Source organism: Thermobia domestica, chromosome 3 (genome assembly GCF_964235325.1).
Source record: "Thermobia domestica chromosome 3, izTheDome1.hap1.1, whole genome shotgun sequence".
Classification (NCBI taxonomy): Eukaryota; Metazoa; Arthropoda; class Insecta; order Zygentoma; family Lepismatidae; genus Thermobia; species Thermobia domestica.
This window is the reverse complement of record NC_137456.1, coordinates 259092835-259112367: the sequence shown is the minus strand read 5'-3', so window position 1 is coordinate 259112367 and position 19533 is coordinate 259092835. Positions and strand designations below refer to the sequence as shown.

The 19533-nt window shown below is 35.8% G+C and overlaps 1 protein-coding gene across 3 annotated transcripts in view; it reads right to left on the bottom strand.

The window, feature by feature from the left end:
• The window catches only part of LOC145681029 (kelch-like protein 5), a 589536-nt gene that overhangs the window by 65272 nt on the left and 504731 nt on the right, over positions 1-19533 (bottom strand). For all 3 annotated transcript variants that reach the window (XM_081752333.1, XM_081752334.1, XM_081752332.1), the window contains 2 exons: positions 15320-15481; positions 9847-10043 (listed from right to left, as the gene is read on the bottom strand). In XM_081752333.1, the coding sequence (XP_081608459.1) occupies positions 9847-10043; positions 15320-15481 (359 nt within the window). The remainder of the gene's footprint in view (positions 1-9846; positions 10044-15319; positions 15482-19533) is intronic.

Here is a 19533-nt window from a genome sequence, read left to right as displayed (position 1 = left end):
TATGTTACCCAAAAGAAAAACTGAGCCCATGTACTAAATTTCTATTTAATATATTAAATGCATTATACTTCAGATAATTGGAGAGCCTTTCATTGGATATAAAAAGTTGTAGGCCTATTATTTTAAAGATAAGTAAGAAATAAAGATAAAGCAATTTCACCGATTCGAAGTAGCGTAACGTCTGATGTTAATTCTCTATGTTATAATCAGGGGTAAAAGTGGATCTGAAAAGGTAGGGGTACGGTAGCAAGCGGCATGACGTCACACCACCCCCCGCCTATCCTTGCCCATTTTGATTTCTTAGGAACTGGGGGACGTCGTAATATTTTTCCGAGGTCGGAGATGGCGTTCTCCCGCGTTCCCTCACTTTTATCCCTGGTTATAATTCGCATATCGATTAAAAGAAACGATCGGGTTTAACTCTTAACATACCAAGCGGGGTCCTCTAGGAACCCCAGAGGGCGATATTTGGTGATACTGCTGCAACTATAAGAATCAATTTATTCTGGATTTTTATGTGTGTCCTGCATTTGTTTGGGATATACTATCTATTACATAATTAGATCAACGATGCGTTCGTTAAAAAAAAAAAAAGTAAAAACACACTGGAAAATGTAAAAGCTCCATTGTTAAACTTGTATTTCAGATTTACGAACACAAAAGTATAAAATTGTACGAAAAACTGAATATTGCTCAAGTAAACATAATATTTGATGTCAACAATGCTCATTTAACTTAGGTACGCTTTTAGACATCCAAAAAATAATAATTTGAGTTGCAATACTATGTTGTGAAATTAAAATAATACTTGGGGTCCCCAGAAGACCCCAGCTTGGTAAACAACGTTGACGAGTTAGGCTTGGTACATTAAGGGTTAAATGAACATTTAAGAGTCGTAAGAATGATTGTCCGTTCTCAGGAGTAACAAAATATCTGAAAAAATCTTCAAGGGATACTAAAATTGTAATCCATTCAATAAATAAACTCTTTCTTTCTTTCTTTTTTTTTTTTTTTTAATGAACAATTACCCACATGTTCTCTTGCCTCTACTTGAGAGTCACGTAGTGATCCGAAACACAGTTTTGAAATGGATGGGGGTAAAAGAGCATATTAAAACATATTAGTGATCCAAAACAGTCTTGAAATGGACAGGAGTAAAGAGCATATGTTTTAGTAGATCTGCTAGTCAAGCTAATAAATATAGTAAGACAAGAAAGACTAGAGAACATAGTAAGATTCAATAGCTCTGATTCTAATTTTCCATGTTATCCCTTGACGCTATGGGCAGGCTAAATAAAATTTAGTAGTGATAGATTGAATATTTTGAACCATTAGTGCGAACTACCTGATATACAGAGGACGAAGATTTATGGTCAACCACGTTTAGCCATGATTTGCAGTTACAGGGAAAATTTAAGAGATTGTTCAGCCCGGCTTCCAGACATGGACGTCCGCAGGACTTTTTCAAGGAGGTAAAATACTGATTCCACGGGGGGGGGGGGGGGGGCAGAAGACCGACACACAAACTCAGTCGCGAATACACAATATTTTGATACACGAGGGCACATAATACATCAAGTAAAACAACAGTTATTTACGCGCATATGCTTATTAACTACAGTAAATAATCTATAATACCAGATACTATATTATTTAATATGAATATATTAAGTGTTATAACATTTAAGTAAGCAAATTAGTATGTCTTGACATGCACTTCCAAAAACCTTTCAAAACCCTGGGAGGCAACATCCCCTTTGCCCCTTCCCCGCTGCGGGCAACCATGCTTCCTAGTGTTCTGTGTCTATATTTATATGCTGCTTCAAAGATTCAGAAGAGAGAAAATGCATCTTGGTAATCTATCAGAAGTCTATGCCATTTCATTTTCAATCTCCCGCTCTTCGGTTTGTTTCTTAATTTGTTAGCTCGAGGTTTTCTATAAACTTTTTAGTCTGTTAGTTGGCAACATTTACACATTGCCGTCTGCGGTGTTTACAAGAACTGCAAAGCTTCGTGAAAAAACGAATAAGTAACAAACGTATAACAAGATTGGTGTAAGTGAATACTGGTAATCGTGAATCAGTTTAGTTCCTTAATATCGAGATGCTGAGAAATGGTGAGATTGCTATAAATACTCTACGAAAATGCCGCTGAAGAAGATGGGAGTTCCCACTGAAAATTTCGACAATTACTAAATAACAGTAACAACGGTACTACCGCTGTTGGTCCAAGTGAATATTTGTAGTTACACTAATCGCTTTTTAAATTATACTACTACCAGTACCTTAAACAAAAGTACCTATTACAACATCCAAATTTAGTTACTCATAAATTCAAATGAACATTATTCATTGCTAGTGTAAACCAACTTTGTGTTCAACCTAATCTATATGTATATAGGTGAATGTAACGATGTTAATACAAGAACTCGTAAACCGCTTCACCGATTTTGATGATTTTTGATACGCAAATGAGTCAAGTTTAATTTAAATTCTTATTATGTAGTTTGATTAAAATGCGTACCCTACGAGGGTAGTTAAGGGTTAACATTTATGAGAGAAATTGAGTAACTTACGATCCTGCCAACTTAAGAAGATGAAACTTGGCATATAAATTCTTAATTTAAACTAAGTGAATTCGTGTCCCACCCTGTTTCAAAAATGTCCGTTTTAAGCGAGGGCAAGGGGACCTGTAAATATAAAAATACATGCATGTATATTCCATCCCAATTCTAGTATGCCTGGAATTATTTTAACCAAATTCGGTACACATATAACTTACACTAAGGAAGGAATACTGTGGGGGTAAGACACCCCTAGGACTTCTACTGTGGGTAGCAAGGGGCACGTGTAAAAATTTTTAAAAATCAATGGATATTAGTGTTGAATCCAATATTCGAGGTCGATGAAATGAATAACGACAATTCCGATGTGAAAGTCCAAATTCGTTCCCCATCGGTCCTAGGGGTGAGAAAAGGTGAAAAATAAAATGTTCAAAACGAGAGAAATTAGTGCTGAATTCATAGTTTTCGGTTTGTTTAAGGTTGCCAGATTTTATAAACGAAAAACCGGGACACCAATTCCAGGTAATAAGAGTGATTCACGAAATCTGTAACAGGGCCTTAACTCAGGTCCTAGTGCACAGAAATGTTTGAAAAAAAAAAAGTGCATATACCGAATTCACATGGTGATGCTTCTGACATCAGGGGTGTCTAAGGAATACCTCTACGGGGAGACAAGTTAAAAATGTTAAATCTAAACATGGATTTATTTTGCTCCCATTGAAACAATCGCTAAATTTTAAACAACTTTGAGGGGAAACACTTTGTTATATCTCTTACCGTTTGGGAGCTACACGAGTGCTCTAATACTTCAATGCGAGGTATGCTTTGCCCATGCTCAAACTCGAAGTGGATAGCAAATAATTGTTAAAACTAAAGCGAAGTACGAAAGAGAACATGAGGAAACAGGCGGTGAAATTTTCGAATTAAGTGGTGTCTCGGGAATACCTCTATCGGGGGGCGACCAAGTTCAAAATGTCAAATAGAAACAGGGGTCGATTTGGCTTGCGCTGAAAGAAGCACTAAATATATTGGACCACTTTCATAAGCAATAGTTCATGACAGTTAGTACTTATGACTGCTACAGAAGCTGAGTTGTTGGTAGAAAACTATGATGAGATACAATTTACGATGCTAGATTGGGGTGATTTTTTTTTTTTTTTTTTTTTTTTTTTTTTTTTTTTTTACTTCATACTGCAAAATATCTTGAGAAACAAACATCGGACGAAAAAATGTACGAAATAAAAAGAAATATTTTGCAGGGAGAAATTTACGTATGTTAGCCTCTGCTTCTCAACTTAGGGGTGGGACGGAGAAACTGAAAACTAATATGGAAAAACCGTCATTTTAATTGCAGATTCAGGTTCAAGGGGGAAAAAATACGTACATTTAATTTGAAACACTTTTTCGAACTCTGATAGGTGGTGATGTAATCAGTCAAGTATAGATTCACTAAGGTATCTTTAATTAGGTTGGTTAAATAGGAGTTTAGTGTCTTTCTCGGCACCGAAGCTACATAAAATGCAGACATACCATTTAAGGTGGAATTTGAACCATTGCCATGGATTCAAATGTCAATATTCTCCCACCAGGAATCGAATATTTCATATACAGACGTAACCTTATTTGTTAGTTGCAAATTTTTTTGAAATTAGTTTATAATGTGAAGAAAACAACGTAATACACGTTGTACTGTAATGTAAATCAAACATCATAACACTATCAAATTTGGTATGCAAATATAGCTGCCCCTCCTTTATCCCCCTAAGAAATTAAAGTTGGCCTCAGAAGTTGGCACTGTTGTAAAATTGTGCCTCAGAAGACGGCAGACACGACAAAATAGTTTAAATGCGGTTAACACATAGCGACTGAAAGCACTATCTACATTGTTTAGTAAAGTTCCAGCAATGAAGCAGTTCTTCGCTGCCGATTAAAGTATAAAATAACTAGTAGTTAAAGCCTATCACTAAGAAAAAAGACGTTCTTTTCTATTGAAAGTGATATTCAAGAAATTATTGCCATAACATATGCTCTCTCTTGAATACTTTAAAATATCCTTTTTTTTTTCCCTCTGGAAGCTAAACAACCCATACGACGAAAGAATGGATGTGATTTTCAAAATCCTTGTTGTTTGTTTAGTAAAATTAATTGGCTACACAAATCTTCCGAAAACCTTCCGTTTTTAGCTGTGGCATACTAGTTGTTGCACATTGATTTTCTTTTTCAATCTGAAGAATGAAAACCGGGACAAACAGGCGTCCCGAAAGCCTCTTTCGGGACAGTTAATCCTTTCACTAAAAACCGAGAGGTCTGGCAACCCTAGGTTTGTTTGAGTTTAACGTCCCATGATTATGCCTGGGTAGCTAAAAGAGACGCGGACCCACTGATTATAGCGGAATCCGAATCACTTTTTTTTTTCGCTCAACTGTAGCAACACCGGGAATCGAACCCGGGACCACGCACACCAAAGGCAAGCATGCTAGTTACTAGGTCAAGCGGGCATCCTCATAGCTTTCGGTGTCCAGAAAACGGCTGGCCCCTTTGAATTTACTTTCGGAATAAAAAATTATACACAAAATAGAAAATGTCATGGGTTTATCATTGTATTTTCATTGAAATGCGCATTCTAAGGGAAGAATGCTCACATACTTTCCACGAAACCTATTCCTCTTGTGCAAAGAACGGACATTTAAGATAATTACATAATAAAAGTAGATTCTGTTTGCAGGGTTGGCTGGTTTAAACCAGCTGTTAAAAAAAAAAAAAAAAAAAAAAAAAAAAAAAAAAAAAAACTGGTTTAAACCAAAAAACGAAAAATTTCGTAAAATCTTGATGAACACACATTTGTGGGTTATCGCGTGTCACTCCCGCATATTATTCGTATTATATTCAGACCTAAATTCCCCATTCATTACTCAAAGAGATTATACTATCTTTTGTGATTTTTTTAGTTTGTTATTATTGTTATGCAATTGCAATCAAAGAAAAATTTGAAATATTGTTTCGCTTTAATAATGTTTACTATTGACAAAATACATCGAAATACCGTACTTTGGGGGGGGGGGTGTCATACAAACCCTACGAGAGGCATTTACTGAAATCAGAAGTATCTTTGGTATCTATTTATGTGTAAATGGGTCAGAGCCAAAGTGGACTCAAATAATTACCTTTATTCACTTTTCTTACTGATATGCAAATTAAGTCGTTGTATTCTTTTTTAACTTGGACTAATAAAAGTCATAGTGAACTAACTTTTACTTAATTAGTCCCTCTGTACTCTGCAATATTTTGAAATTGTCCATATGTAATTCTGTATAATGGTTTCACTTGTGCAACTGTTTATCTTTTTGTACTTCTCAAATGACTCTTGATAATTTGACAATTATATTAAAAGTATATAAAGAAGTGCAGAAAGTATTGCAGATAATTAGAAAGGGAAAATGAAATTTATTACGACGTGGTTAGAATCTGAGGTACATGTATAGCAAACAAAGAGACAGAAAGAGAGAATAGAGAATAACAGGTATTAGCTGAGGAATGGTATTAAAGTTGATAATTCGTACGTAAAAACGAAGAGGTTAGGGATAGTCAGTAGCGAGAGTGTAGAGGAATCGAACGGCATCGGGAACGGAACCAGCGACACAGAAGGACATAGCCCAGACAGCAAGGAGGACGCTTCAATGACTCATCAATTACATAAGCCATTCCATGTAGTCAGAGAATTTACATTAAACATGCTTATAGCTCGATTGAAATATAATACAGTGTCCAAAAACTTTTTTTTCATAACCACGTGCTTATAAAATAACAACCACTTCTCTATAAATCATCATTTTCTTAATCCCATTCCAAATTTTCCTTACTGCCAGCATGGGCTGATACTTCGTTATTAACAGAAAGGACACCCTCTAGGAGAAGCAATTTACTAATAAGTCACGCCGCCGTAACGCTCACAGAATCGTCTCTTAAATGCACAGCTTACAAAGATCAAGTGGTCTTTTGGGCTGTCTTTCGTCAAATGATCATTTGCCTTGCGGCTGTTGTTATTCGTCTCTGGTCAGTGGTCTGACACTATGGGTGACCGTCGCCTGTCATTCTGCTTGTGGTTCTGGACAAGAACCACCCGACTTCTGTGGTAGAGAGCTGAAGTTGGGCCAGCCGCTCGAGGGTAAGAAGAAGCCTGGGAACTCTGCCGTTGGTCAATAGAGAGCACGACCGTCAGGAAGTGAAGCTAAGCGAGGAGCTCGTAGTCCTAGAGGTAGCGGCCGTGATGTCCCGAGATCGAGACCTGGCTTTGCAACAACTGCACCTTGATCTCTGGGTCGTGATTCGTGATGTCATCGTACTGGTTCTTGCAGCAGATGGAGCAACGCTGTAACCCGGCAAGTAACAGACAATCATTGTGATCCTTTCCTCTCAAACAATCCCATGTTTGTCTACTTATCTATTTTCTGCACAATCTCTAAATTTGGTTGTTGAGTATCATTTCCAGGTTCATTGTAAACTTACACCGTATCTATCTATCCCGCACGCACAGCCTAGTGAGTTTTGCGCTCTACATATTCTACTGGCTACATTTTCTTTGAGGTAGAGTGTTGGTTCTCTACCTTCCTTCTATCCATCTCACAACCTCCGTTTTGAGTATAGCTAAAAGAAGTCAATCTATCACTGACAGTAGGATTCTATTACTAATGAAATCGATGTGAGTTTTATATATATATATATAGAGGGGAAGTCCGAAAATAAGTTTCCCCAGGTGACTGTAGACAGAGGTGGGGATGCGAGACTAAAAATAGCATGTGTGACATTAAAGATCAAACGTACTTTTATTTTTCCACTAAGTACCACGTACATTGAGACATTTGTTATACTGGTCTATAACAGGGTTCCTACTGATCTGGAGAAATCTGTTTTTCTGACTTTCCCTGACCTTTGGAACGGAATTCCCTGATTTCATGACAGGTTTCGGATGATGTTGACAAATAAATAAGGAATAAATAATGGTGAATATTTATATATTAGACATTTATTCTATAGAGACATAGCCTGAAACAAAAAGAAAGCATTGCATGTAGAAAATAAAATAAACAACAATAAAAACAAAACTACATGTAGCAGAAAAAAACAGCAATAAAAAACAAATACATATTATGTTGGTTGGCTAAGCTGAAATTGGTGTACAATTAAGGTTAGAAAAAAAAAATATTTTATGAAACTTCTTGACTTTCCATGATTTTTAGTCTTTTTTTTTTTTCCTCAGCTTCCATGATCTGTACCATTTTTTCTGTTTTCCCTGACTTACTTGACCAGTAGAAACCTTGTATAAGCTTTCCTGTATAGAAACCCTTCCAGGACAAAATAAGGGTCTGCATAAGGAAGAAGCCTCGAACAGCTTCTGTGACTTCTGCATTGCTTCTGTGACTTCAGCATCATGTTATCCACCATCCTGACATTGTCGTCTATAGTGGCCGTGCACATCCTTCAGGTCTTCGTGTGTCCAGCACTTTCTGCCGTCCGTTACTGAATTGGCACCATGTCCGCATCATTTGTTTCGCCATCACATCAGGCCCATAGACTTCCACGAAGCGGTTATGGGTTTCTGTTCCCGATACGCCACGTGCCCATTCATGGCGGACAACTGCTCGTACTTCCTCTTTTGACCACAACGTCAAAACGTGCCTTCTTCCCATAGATACCAGGCTTAGACTGAGAGAATCGTCTCCATTTTGCGTAGACGCTGCGACTGCGCAATCTGCAGGATCGCAGGCGAACGGTACCCACCTTGTGTCTGGGTGTATTGCGCGTGCAACCGCTACCTTGTTTTCCCCATTGCTGTTCGATTTCCTGGGGAAAACGACAAGGGAAACTTATTATCGGACTTCCCCTCGTGTATATATATATATAAACTTGATGGGTTAATGAAGTATTGTTCCTGATTTTTTTCGTTCTATATTTTGTTGCTTACTCTGTATCTGTATTCAAATTCGGGGATATAAATCGATATATATGTCGATGAATAGTTGAAACCTCTACAGCCAAGATTATCATTGTCTACGCGAGGAGCACTCGGGTTCTTACGTGAGTATAAGCTTTATTAGTATTATATATGCATTCCAATGATTTCAGATGTAATGATAAGCATTGCTGGAAGAGAAACTAGTTTGTTAGAATGAGACAGAATGTGTAATGGAAGATCAAATAGAGAAAGAGATACAATTTCTATTGACGGACGATATTAAAGAAAATAATTCTTATGTTCAAACGAAAACGTCAGCAAGAACCGAAATTTCTGTATTTATGATAAAGCTCTATCAGTTATGGCTGATTACTTACGACGATATAAGTACAGAATCTGTGAGATTTGTTACAAACATGTCAAACTTCATTGTACTTTTTTCTTTTCACTTTCTTTTCTTTGTTAATGCAAGAACTTTCTGCAATGAAATACAAAATTAACTTGGACTACCCTTGATAAAGTCTACCGTTTAATAATTGCCAACAATTTTCAATGATAACTCCGTATCTTTCTCAGTGGTGTTTCTTTAAAGTATCAACTGCAAACTGCAAGCTTCTACTCATATTTTATAGCATGAATCGTTATGGTCAGGGATGTACGTAGGGGATGGATCCTAAGAGTCCAAACTTCCCCCAAATCCCTACTTCTCTGCACATTTAGTCCAATTTTAGAGGCTATTTTACAAATTTTAATACAGTTTATTCTCATATTGTATTTGCTCCCCCCTCCCCCCCAAAAGCTCTGAATCCTTTTCGAAATAAATTCTTTCGCATGTGCCTGGTTATGGTATATACATATCGAAACAAAAATCTTTACACATACACAAACATCTTACTATAATCAGTAAAAAAAAAAGTACTTCTAAATATTTTTAACTTTTATAGTAGTATTCTGATTCTTTTCTTGAAATTACTCCAAATTTCCCAGATTGGTGCAAGAGTATTATATGGTTACAACCATGAGACCATGAGATCATAAACACACTTATCAACTTGTGAACAGTGTTCAAAGTAGAAAATCTGAGGAAATGGGAGTACAATTGGAAGTAGGCATAAAAGCGAACGTGAAAAAAGCAATCAGAGGTAGGGGAAAGCTGATCATAATTCTCCTGGAGGGGGACAAACTATACCCCACTTCGAGCAGTGCTTGTGAACATTAAATGATATTAAATTAGACATACAGCAGAGCTAACCCTTATTAATATTAGTAATCATGTAAGCCTAGCTCTTTAATTCTTTAGGTTGAAATACAGAAATATTGTCAAACTAACTGTGGTATAACTGTGAGCCACTTTGAGTAGATCCATGCAGCCCTGCGTGTCGGCGAATAATCGAATCCCAATGCAATTAGACGGATGAAGTTGTTTCATAAGGAAAGCACAACAGGCATCCACTACTTCGTTGAGCTGCAGAAGACACGCTGTCGCCAGCAACGTTTCCACTGTTTCTTCCCTCAATTCAATCCAACCTTTAAAAGAAATATAAGTAAGTAACGTATTTGCATATTGTAACAAGTAATATAAGTAAGTAAACTAGATGCCATAATATAAAGATTATACACTAAAATATAAACTCACCTAAGAATCTAATGTTCTCTTATAATGTGGTCAGGGAATCCTAAAAGGATTGTTATATTCCTAGTGTGATTTCAGCAACCAATCCTGTTGCCTCCAACAATTAGGCAGTAATGAAGAGCTTCGGCTTCACAAATTTACAAATCTTATTTGTGAAGATGAAGCTTTTAATTACTATCTAGCTGCTGAAGGCACCAGGAATAATGGCCGAAACTACATAATTCTTTTAGGAATCCCTGGGCAAATTACACTGTTATACACTGAAAATGTTATGGAAATGAGACTACCTAATCTTTATGAATTCGGTGTCGCTGAGTTCGAAAATGGCATTAAAATTTCAAAATTAGCTCAAGTTTCAAAGTTACAGCCATGTCAAAATTTCAGCCTTTCAGTGTTTTCTGTTGTTCAGCAGTTGGTAACAATGTAAGTAGGCGCTGTACCGGTAATTGTGGTCAAACAATGAAATCGCATGATTTGCAGATATTGTTAAAATTATTATTGTCAATGTGATTATTGATATTGCTCCCTTTGTTAGTCTGAAATGAAACCAATCCTGTGGAAGTTTTCAAAGGTTTGTGGAGAGAAAACCGTGTTGTGGTGATGTACTAGGCCTACTTCATACGAGAACTGTGCATAGTGTACTGTTTATAAAACATGTTGCGAAAGTGTGTAAACAGTTCGGAAAACTTTTGCTATATTTGTGGTGAGGTGACATTTGCAAAAAGGAAATGTGCTATAACCCCCACTACAACAAAAGCATATTTTTTGTATTTCGGATGTAAGGTAGGCGATCAGGATAAAAAGTGAGCTCCACACGTGTGCTGTAGTTCATGTAGGCCTACATCCAACCTAAATGCTTGGATGAACAAAAAAAGGACGTTGCATGCAGTTTGGTGTGCCCATGATTTGGAGGGAGCCAACAAATCATATCACTGACTGTTATTTTTGTATGGTACCTCCTATTGCAAGTGGTATTTCAATGAAGAAGAAATCAAAGTTAGTTTATCCTAATATACCATCTGCAATTCGTCCTGTACCCCATGGCGATAGATTTCCTGTTCCCCCAGCAGATATCAATTCAGTCTCGCTTGATGATGACAGTGTTTCTTCAACCATTGAAGAAGAAGGGCAACAGGAGCCATCAACATCAAAGGATACAGACTACTTGCCCAGAAGTTCAAATTACTCCATTCATAAAATCACAGAAGGGGAGCTTAACGACCTCGTCAGGGATTTGGAACTTTCAAAAAGCAAAGTGAACTGTTGGCATCAAGGTTGCAGGAGTGGAATTTACTACATGATTCTGTGAAAGTGACATCGTATCGCACCAGAAACAAAAGTTTCCAGCAGTTCGAGACTGAAGATAAATTCTCATACTGTAACTGTAAAAATATTGAAGGTCTGATGGGTGCACTTAATATTAAACACGTGCTGCTAATGAGTGGCGCCTAAAGTCGTATTCTTACACAATAGAAATGTTTTACTTTCCATACCTGTGGCGTATGCTACTAGTGCAAAGGATACTTACACGAACATGGGAAAAATTTTGGAGGGAATAGATTACAAGAAATATCTATGGGACGTGTGTGGTGACGTTAAAGTGATTACTATGTTATTAGGACTTCAGTCTGGCTATACAAAGTTTTCGTGCTTCCTATGCAAGTGGGATAGCCGTGCGAGAGGTACACACTATTCCAGGATGAGTTGGTCCCCAAGAAAGTCATTAACACCCGGTACGAAAAATGTGATACACAAGCCTTTGATAGAATCTGCTAAAGTTCCCCCCCCCCCCCTTCATATTAAGTTGGGTTTGATTAAAAACTTTGTAAAGGCATTAGATAAAGAGGGTTCTGCATTCTCGTATTTATGTAACAAATTTCCAAAACTTAGTTTAGAAAAAGTAAAAACAAGTGTATTTATTGGGCCACAAATTAAGAGAACTTTTTAAAGATAGCAACTTTGAAGCAGTCTTAAGTGACAAGGAAATGGCAGCTTGGAGTTCATTTAAAAATGTAGCCAGTAGTCTTCTTGGCAATTTCAGAGCTGAAAATTAGAGAACTTATTCAAGATCTAATGAACATTTATTAACAGCTTGGATGCAATGTGTCAATAAAAATGCACTTTTTGTTTTCACATTTGGATTTCTTCCCGCCTAATTGTGGGAGTGTCAGTGATGAGAATGGAGTGCAGCAATGTTAAGTGATTTTTGTTGGATGATAAAAAGGGATACTAACGAAACAGAATACAGAAGACAGGCAAAGAAGAGACGTTATTAAGATTGACATTTATATAAATATGTACTGTATACATAGGTAATTATTCAAGTCTTGGTATGTCATAAATAAAAGAGGTAACTTTTGATTGTAAATGTCATTTTCGTGTTTGGCAGCCCAAAAACAATAAAGAAAATGTATTCATTAACCCATAACATTAAATCATGAAAATTTTCTAGAACAGAGAGAGACTGGACCCCCTTAGATGCTTCAGGTTATGGGCGTGTGTTCGGTTATACTTCGACACCAATGGTGACGTAATATACATAGAATGCAACGTTGCCAGACCTTCCGAGGTGCTACCTCATGAATGAGAACGTGAGAAGCTTGGATATCACCCCCCACCCCGTTACACTGAAACGAGAGCTAATCGAAAATTTTAATTATCATTTTCGTATTTAGTACCTCAAAATAGTTAAGAACGGGTGTTTTCATTTCTATAACAGAAAATAAGTTAAAATTTGTAAAACAGTGTTATAGGTAAACAACTTAACAAACTGTGTGAGATTGCAACTATGTTAAAGTAATCTAAATAATTAATGAAAGATTACTAGATTTAGATAACGCACTCGGTTTTTTTTATCAACTAAATATTTTTGGCGTAGCAGAGAGTAATGAGTTGTTTTCCCAAAAGAAAAATCGAGGTTGATATTGGCAAAGCCAGATGAAGAGGCAAAATCGCCAACCAAAATCAGTTCGTCCACCTCACTCTCACACTAATAAGAACACTTATTTGTAGTATAATAATAATAATAATAATAATAATAATAATTTCATTTTGTTAGTAATTTCCATATATGCATTATCATACCATTTTAACGTTATTTAAGGAATCATGTCCAGTAAAATATTACATAAAGTTACCACGATATTGTTGCATATTTACGCATTTGATCCGTTAGGAAAGACTCACATAACACATTGACAATACGTGAACGAAATAATTTAATAGTTATTGTGTGTTGGCTAATCGAAGAATTTCTGATTGTGAATATCGAAAGAATACTTTATAGTAATTGTCAGAAGCTATTTGGATAGCTGAATTTTGACGCGTAAGCAAGAATGTGTTAGTTTAAGGGAAACTCTACACATATCACTTCTATCAAAAGTTTTCAGGCACCTGTGTGCCAAATGGCATACTAGGCTCGATTTTCTCCCAGGACAGGCTAGTAACATGTTTTCACTGTTTATTTGCTAGGCCAGCCGGAAAAAGAATGAATTTTTTGTACTTGGCTGGACCAGTTGCAAGAAACTATTTGTTTAGCAAAGTTGCCTAGTGTGATAATTAAACTGTTGCAATTACCCATGTACACAACTTCCAAACGCTATAAAAGGTTGGGCGAACGTTTTATGTTGCATGTATAATTGCATTCATGTATCTTATTTCCAAATATTTAATATACATCACCAGCTACGTTAAGTGTACTCTGATCACAATTAGACGCCCTGGAACTAATTAGCTCATAATAAATTAGAATTAAATAAAAAGTGAAATTTGAAAGAATGTAAAGATAAATATTGAGAAACAATCCCTGATTTGATTCCTACTTAAAGCAAGCAATTACATCTTTAGTGATTAATATCCAACTACAAGCAAAATATTACAATTCCTTTCGAACATAATTTCAAAACAAAATTTACAAATTAATATATATTAGCAAGCTATTCACAATGTTTCTAAGCAAAAACACACTACATTTGTACCGTAACATTACTGATGTTTTTTTCTTTTTTTCTAATTTTTTTTATAAACATACTAATATGATAACTACAAGATGCCTCTAAAGTCATCGCTCAGCCTGTACTCGTATTCGAATGAAACGCCTGTAGTTCAAAAGAGTGAGTGTTCAACTTTTATTTGATTAGCGAAAGAGAACACTAATGTACAAGAAAATGAAATGAAATGAAATCTTCAATTTAACGTTCCATTATTATGCTCTTTAGGCTAAAGGAGACAGATGACTAAGGCAGGTCAATGATGATGGAATAATTGGTGGAATGAGAGTGTGGGAGGAAACGGGAGTACCCGGGAAAACCCAGACACGATGTTATCCACCAGAAACTTACTTGGGCGGGAATGGAGCCAAGAACCTCACACACCAGAGGTAAGCGCTCTACCACTGAGCTACCATGCCCCCCCCATTAGTGCGTAAGAGCGACGCACGCTAGTGACATCTCCCACCAACCATCACTGAACTCACCAACTCCTGTCAACGTTCAACGTATGGGGGAAGTTCGGCTATCGACTTGATGTGTACCATGAAGCCGAAGTACGCCACATTGCAGTTTACGCCCTTTTTGCATGAAACGCATTTGTGGCTTTTGCCATGCTTGTTTAGCCTCCTGGTAACATTTCAATTCAATATCGCAATAAAATGCTGCATATTACACTGTTTTATGTAAGAAACAAAAAAAGCATTACTTAAATTTTCAACATAGTTTTTCTAACAAAAGAGACACTGACCAAAGCTTAAAACCAACTTTATTTTAAATTATAATTATAATTTGTCAGTGTCTCTTTTGTTAAAATAATCAATCCAAAGCCATGAATAGTCTTACTATAGTTTTTCTACAACTGCACGTTTCAGACTTACGCCCTTATTGCATCAAACTTCTCATTAATGAACTGAAAAGTGGATGTAACTTCCATTATTTTCCACTTTATAACAAATTTACATTATTTCGTAAAACCAATGCAGCACTTCGAAATCGGATGGTATGTGTATAAACTTGGGCACTCCCTCTTTCGAACTGTAGACGTTTCGTTCAAATATGGTTAGCCATTTTTAAAGTTATAACACCTTGAAATCGGATGAAGACTTTAGACACACCTTGTACATCAACACAAGTTCTTGCGCTATATCCTAGAGCTAATTTTATTGCCAATAGTGTCGCACCTGTGTAACAGTAGCGAACCAATGCCCACAGAGCATCTCCGTCTACATCTCGCATTACTATTTCACTTTGCGTAGCTTCTCTCAAGTCGCTGGTGAACATTGCAGCAAAGTATTCAGAACCAGCGCTCAAAACAAGACGATGAGCTGGGATTTGGCGACTCCCTGCAATACATAACATTACGGCACAATTATTATTCAGCCTACTCAACAAACACAAAAATAAAATGCACTACAGAGCAAAGCTCTAGTAAAATTAACAAAAATATCTTAAAATTATACAATAAGCAACATAATTTTTTAAAAAATAATATAAACTATTATCACTGAAGGCTGAAGCATTAATATTTACAAGCGTATTAAAGTAGAGAGTTTTCAACCACTTATATTAAGATGCTTTTTCTAAGTCAAGCATTCGATTATGGATTACGATTGAACGCCGTTAATCACAGATCTCGACCGCTAGTTGCCTCTGGTTAACAATAACCCTAAAATGCATTTTGATGCCAATTGGCATCATAGTGAATCAATAACAATAATAATGGTATTTTTAAATTGTGTATATTAGCGAACAGCGCACGCCGATGCCATGTGGCACAAATGGAGTTAAGCTTTCTACGACACAGTTTTCGTCTAGTGGCATAGGTCGGACAGAGAGTCAGAGAGCGTCAGGAAACATATAGAAAGCACAAAACATGCACATTTGTTACTTGCAAATTTTTTCACAAAACTTTTTTTTTATTGTTCTCTTAACATTAAAAAAAATCATTGTTTCACAATCTTCCATACAACATGGTTTCTGCTTATATTGACACGAAACTCTGTTTTCACTAATGTAATACAATCATGGCATCTATCCTGTAACTTGATACCCAGAAATAAAAACATTAAAAAAATATATTATTGGATAATATTTACATTTATCTACGTAATGTATAAAGAAAGAAAGGAGAACAAAAATTCAACACGACCAAAATTAATTCTTGCAATAAAAGGATATTGGCAATATTACACGATTACCTGTAGTTGACAGACGTTAATCGCAAAATTCAGCCACTTGTTGCAATTGGCTTGCCTTAATCGCAGTATTCGATCACTATTTGTAGTTGACCAACATTAATACCAATATTATAGCAGTATCTGCAGTAATCATAATATTCAATCACTGCTTATGACTAGAGATGCAAGGGCTCGGAAAAAAACCGGCTTTTTTGGAAAAAAACTCGGTTTTTTCTGCTTTGCTTTTTTGCTTCGGAAATTTTGGGCTTTTTTCAAAATACTGCTTTAAATTGATAAAACAGACTTTGTATCGCTTCTCTATAACACAAAAAATCATTTAATTGGTGGTTGATGCTGATAATAATATAAAACATCGAAAATAAACTATGAATTTCGAAAAAATATTTCAAACAATTTTTCTTCAACATATTTACATTATGAATTCCACAGGATTAACCAATGTATATAATAAGAATTTTTTAACCTCCTATATACAAAAGTAAGCAGAGTTGGCAAGAACCGTGGTTGTTTTTGAATATGCCAAAAACCCGTTTTTTGGGGGATGTTTAAACCAGGCTTTTTTGACTTAGATTTTTTGCTTTATGTATTTATATTACATATTCACAGAAATAGCCTAAGTTTGTTTCGCCTTGATGTTATTATGCAACAGCGGGGTTATGCCGGAAGAACTACCATAAGCTTAAAGAAGTGCGGTCAGTAAATTTCTTAAGTTGAGAATCTCCCGCCCTAGCCATTGGGAAAATCCCGTCATTACTTGAAATGTAAGACAATAACGGGAAAATCCTGTTATTGCTTTGCATGTAAAATTTAAAGGTCAACGTACCATTACGTTAAAACTGAGGTATTAAATTACAAATTTAGTACCGGTACGTAGATATCATTGAAAGTCCAATCCAAGCTAATGTTGGAAGCTACGTAGGCAATCGATAAATTTTGCCAATTTCTATCAATATATTTAAGCAATATTGGCTTCTTTATAAAACAACACGCATTTAGGCATGTAGAAATATACAATTTGGTTTGTTTCGTATATTTAGGCTTAACATCCTTACGAAATACCGAGGTTATCAAGGAGAAGACTTTCGCTTAAACTGACATCCGAACCGCTACTTGGGTTACGCATGAAAGAAGAATTGTGGTTCGACCGAGAATTGAACATGGGATACCTTGATTAAAAGGTGAAAGGGAAATAAAACTATTGCAGGTGGTTTGATATCTGGAAACGTTACCATGAAGTTCACACGATTCGCATTTTTCATTCTTTTTACTTTTGTGGTTTAAACCAGTTATTAAAAAAAAAAGTTGGTGTAAATCAGCCAACCCTAAAAGTAAACACTTCTTTTTAAAGAATACACAAATAACTAGCAAAATAGTATGTAGTATTTTTACTTCAAAATATTCCATACCCTCTTTTTGAAACAAAATAAAATTAAAATAAAACATAAGAGAAATACTTAGATTTATATGATATACTTAAAGGCTCCACATCTAGAGCTTTTGGTTCTGTATATTCTTGAAATTCTACAGTTAAGTTTTATAGAACCACCATCACAGTTTACCCAATCCTCAAGTTTTCTGAATTTTTAACAAGAGGGATTCAACATATCATTACGGAACTCCCCCCCCCCCGAAAAAAGACTACGGAATATATTTAAGTTAAGCTAAATACAACTGCACAACAAACATGACTGAGTGATTAGCTTTTGCGCTTCTATCGGGAAGTCCGGGATTCAACCAGAATTCGACCATTCTGACAAAGCTTTTCTTCATTCCATCTGTGAATGTAGAAATAGTGCGTGTACTGTGAGTTGGGCGACTTCCTTTTTTATTGCTTTTAAATCGTTATTATTACTAATTACCAGCAGTGACGGTTTTGCGAAGGTTAGGGGGGCGGTCTTTCGGACTGAAGCCCGTTCCCCAAAGTTACGGAATGTCTGCAACAAACAAAATATCTATTATTTATGCCTTTACTCATAAACTTTAAGCTCCCGTCAAATAAAAATTACGAATGTTTAAAAAAACTAAACATTAGTAAGAAACCCTTCCCAAAATACTTTTCTAAATCCGCCACTGATTCTCAGTATAAAATGATTTTTAAAGTTGTATCCGGAAGATTATTGCTAAACATATAAACGAAACGAAATATTAGTTATGCCTGTACTCATAAATTTCAAGCACTTCCCAAATAAAATTACGACTTTTTAGGAAACAAAACAATCAGAAAAAACCCTCCTAAAGTACTTTTCTAAATCCGCTACTGATTATTTGTATAAATTGGTATTCAAGGTTGTGTTCGGAAAATTATTGCTAAATCACTTCACAGCTACAGTATAACAGAAATGTGGAAGTACGGTTTGACGGATATATTGAAAAACGTACGCTTTGACGGATAAATAGAAAAACGGGGAAGTTTAACTTTTGCGCTAGAAGCTAGGGTACTAAAAGCTCTTAGAAATGAAACACGGATAACAAACTAGAGAAGAAAAAAGATGTCGATAACTCAAAAGTTAAAATAAAGTTAAATAGCCTCTAAAATTACCCTTAAATACTACATTCTTCATGTTAGCTTTAATTCGTAAAACATGTGCTCCATCCATCTTGATGGTGAATTTCAGAGCGAAATATCACATTCAGGTCATGGAATTTTTATCTAACTATAGAATATACTATAAGAAAGCTATTTAGATAGAAAAATCATGAAGTTGAAAAAACCCAAAATTTCCAAAATTCTCGTTTTTTCCCAAAAAAGCCGGCTTTTTTGCATCTCTACTTATGACTGATCGACTTAATAGTCGAACACTATTTACGTTTTCTGAATTTATTCGCAATAATGAACTTTCCTCGGTGTTATTTGACATTAAAAGAAAAACCGTCGCTCTCATATATCATGTCCAATTGCTTGACATTAATTGCAGAATTTGATTGTTGCAAATGACTAACTGATCCTCAAGTCAAAGCTATTAACATTTTATTTTTTAACTTTAATGAATAAGAAAGACATCAAATAATTTCAAAGACTTATAAAGCACCATAAAATAAACTACAATTTTAAAAAGTCATTTATATATATGGAGCATGTCGAAAGATTTGATACTACCGTACTGTTGTCGTACTGAAACATATCACGTTTAAAGCGTATGCCCTTTAGTGGCGAAAGGTATAACTGCAAGGCTGCGGGTTTGTTTGAAAGTTAGAAG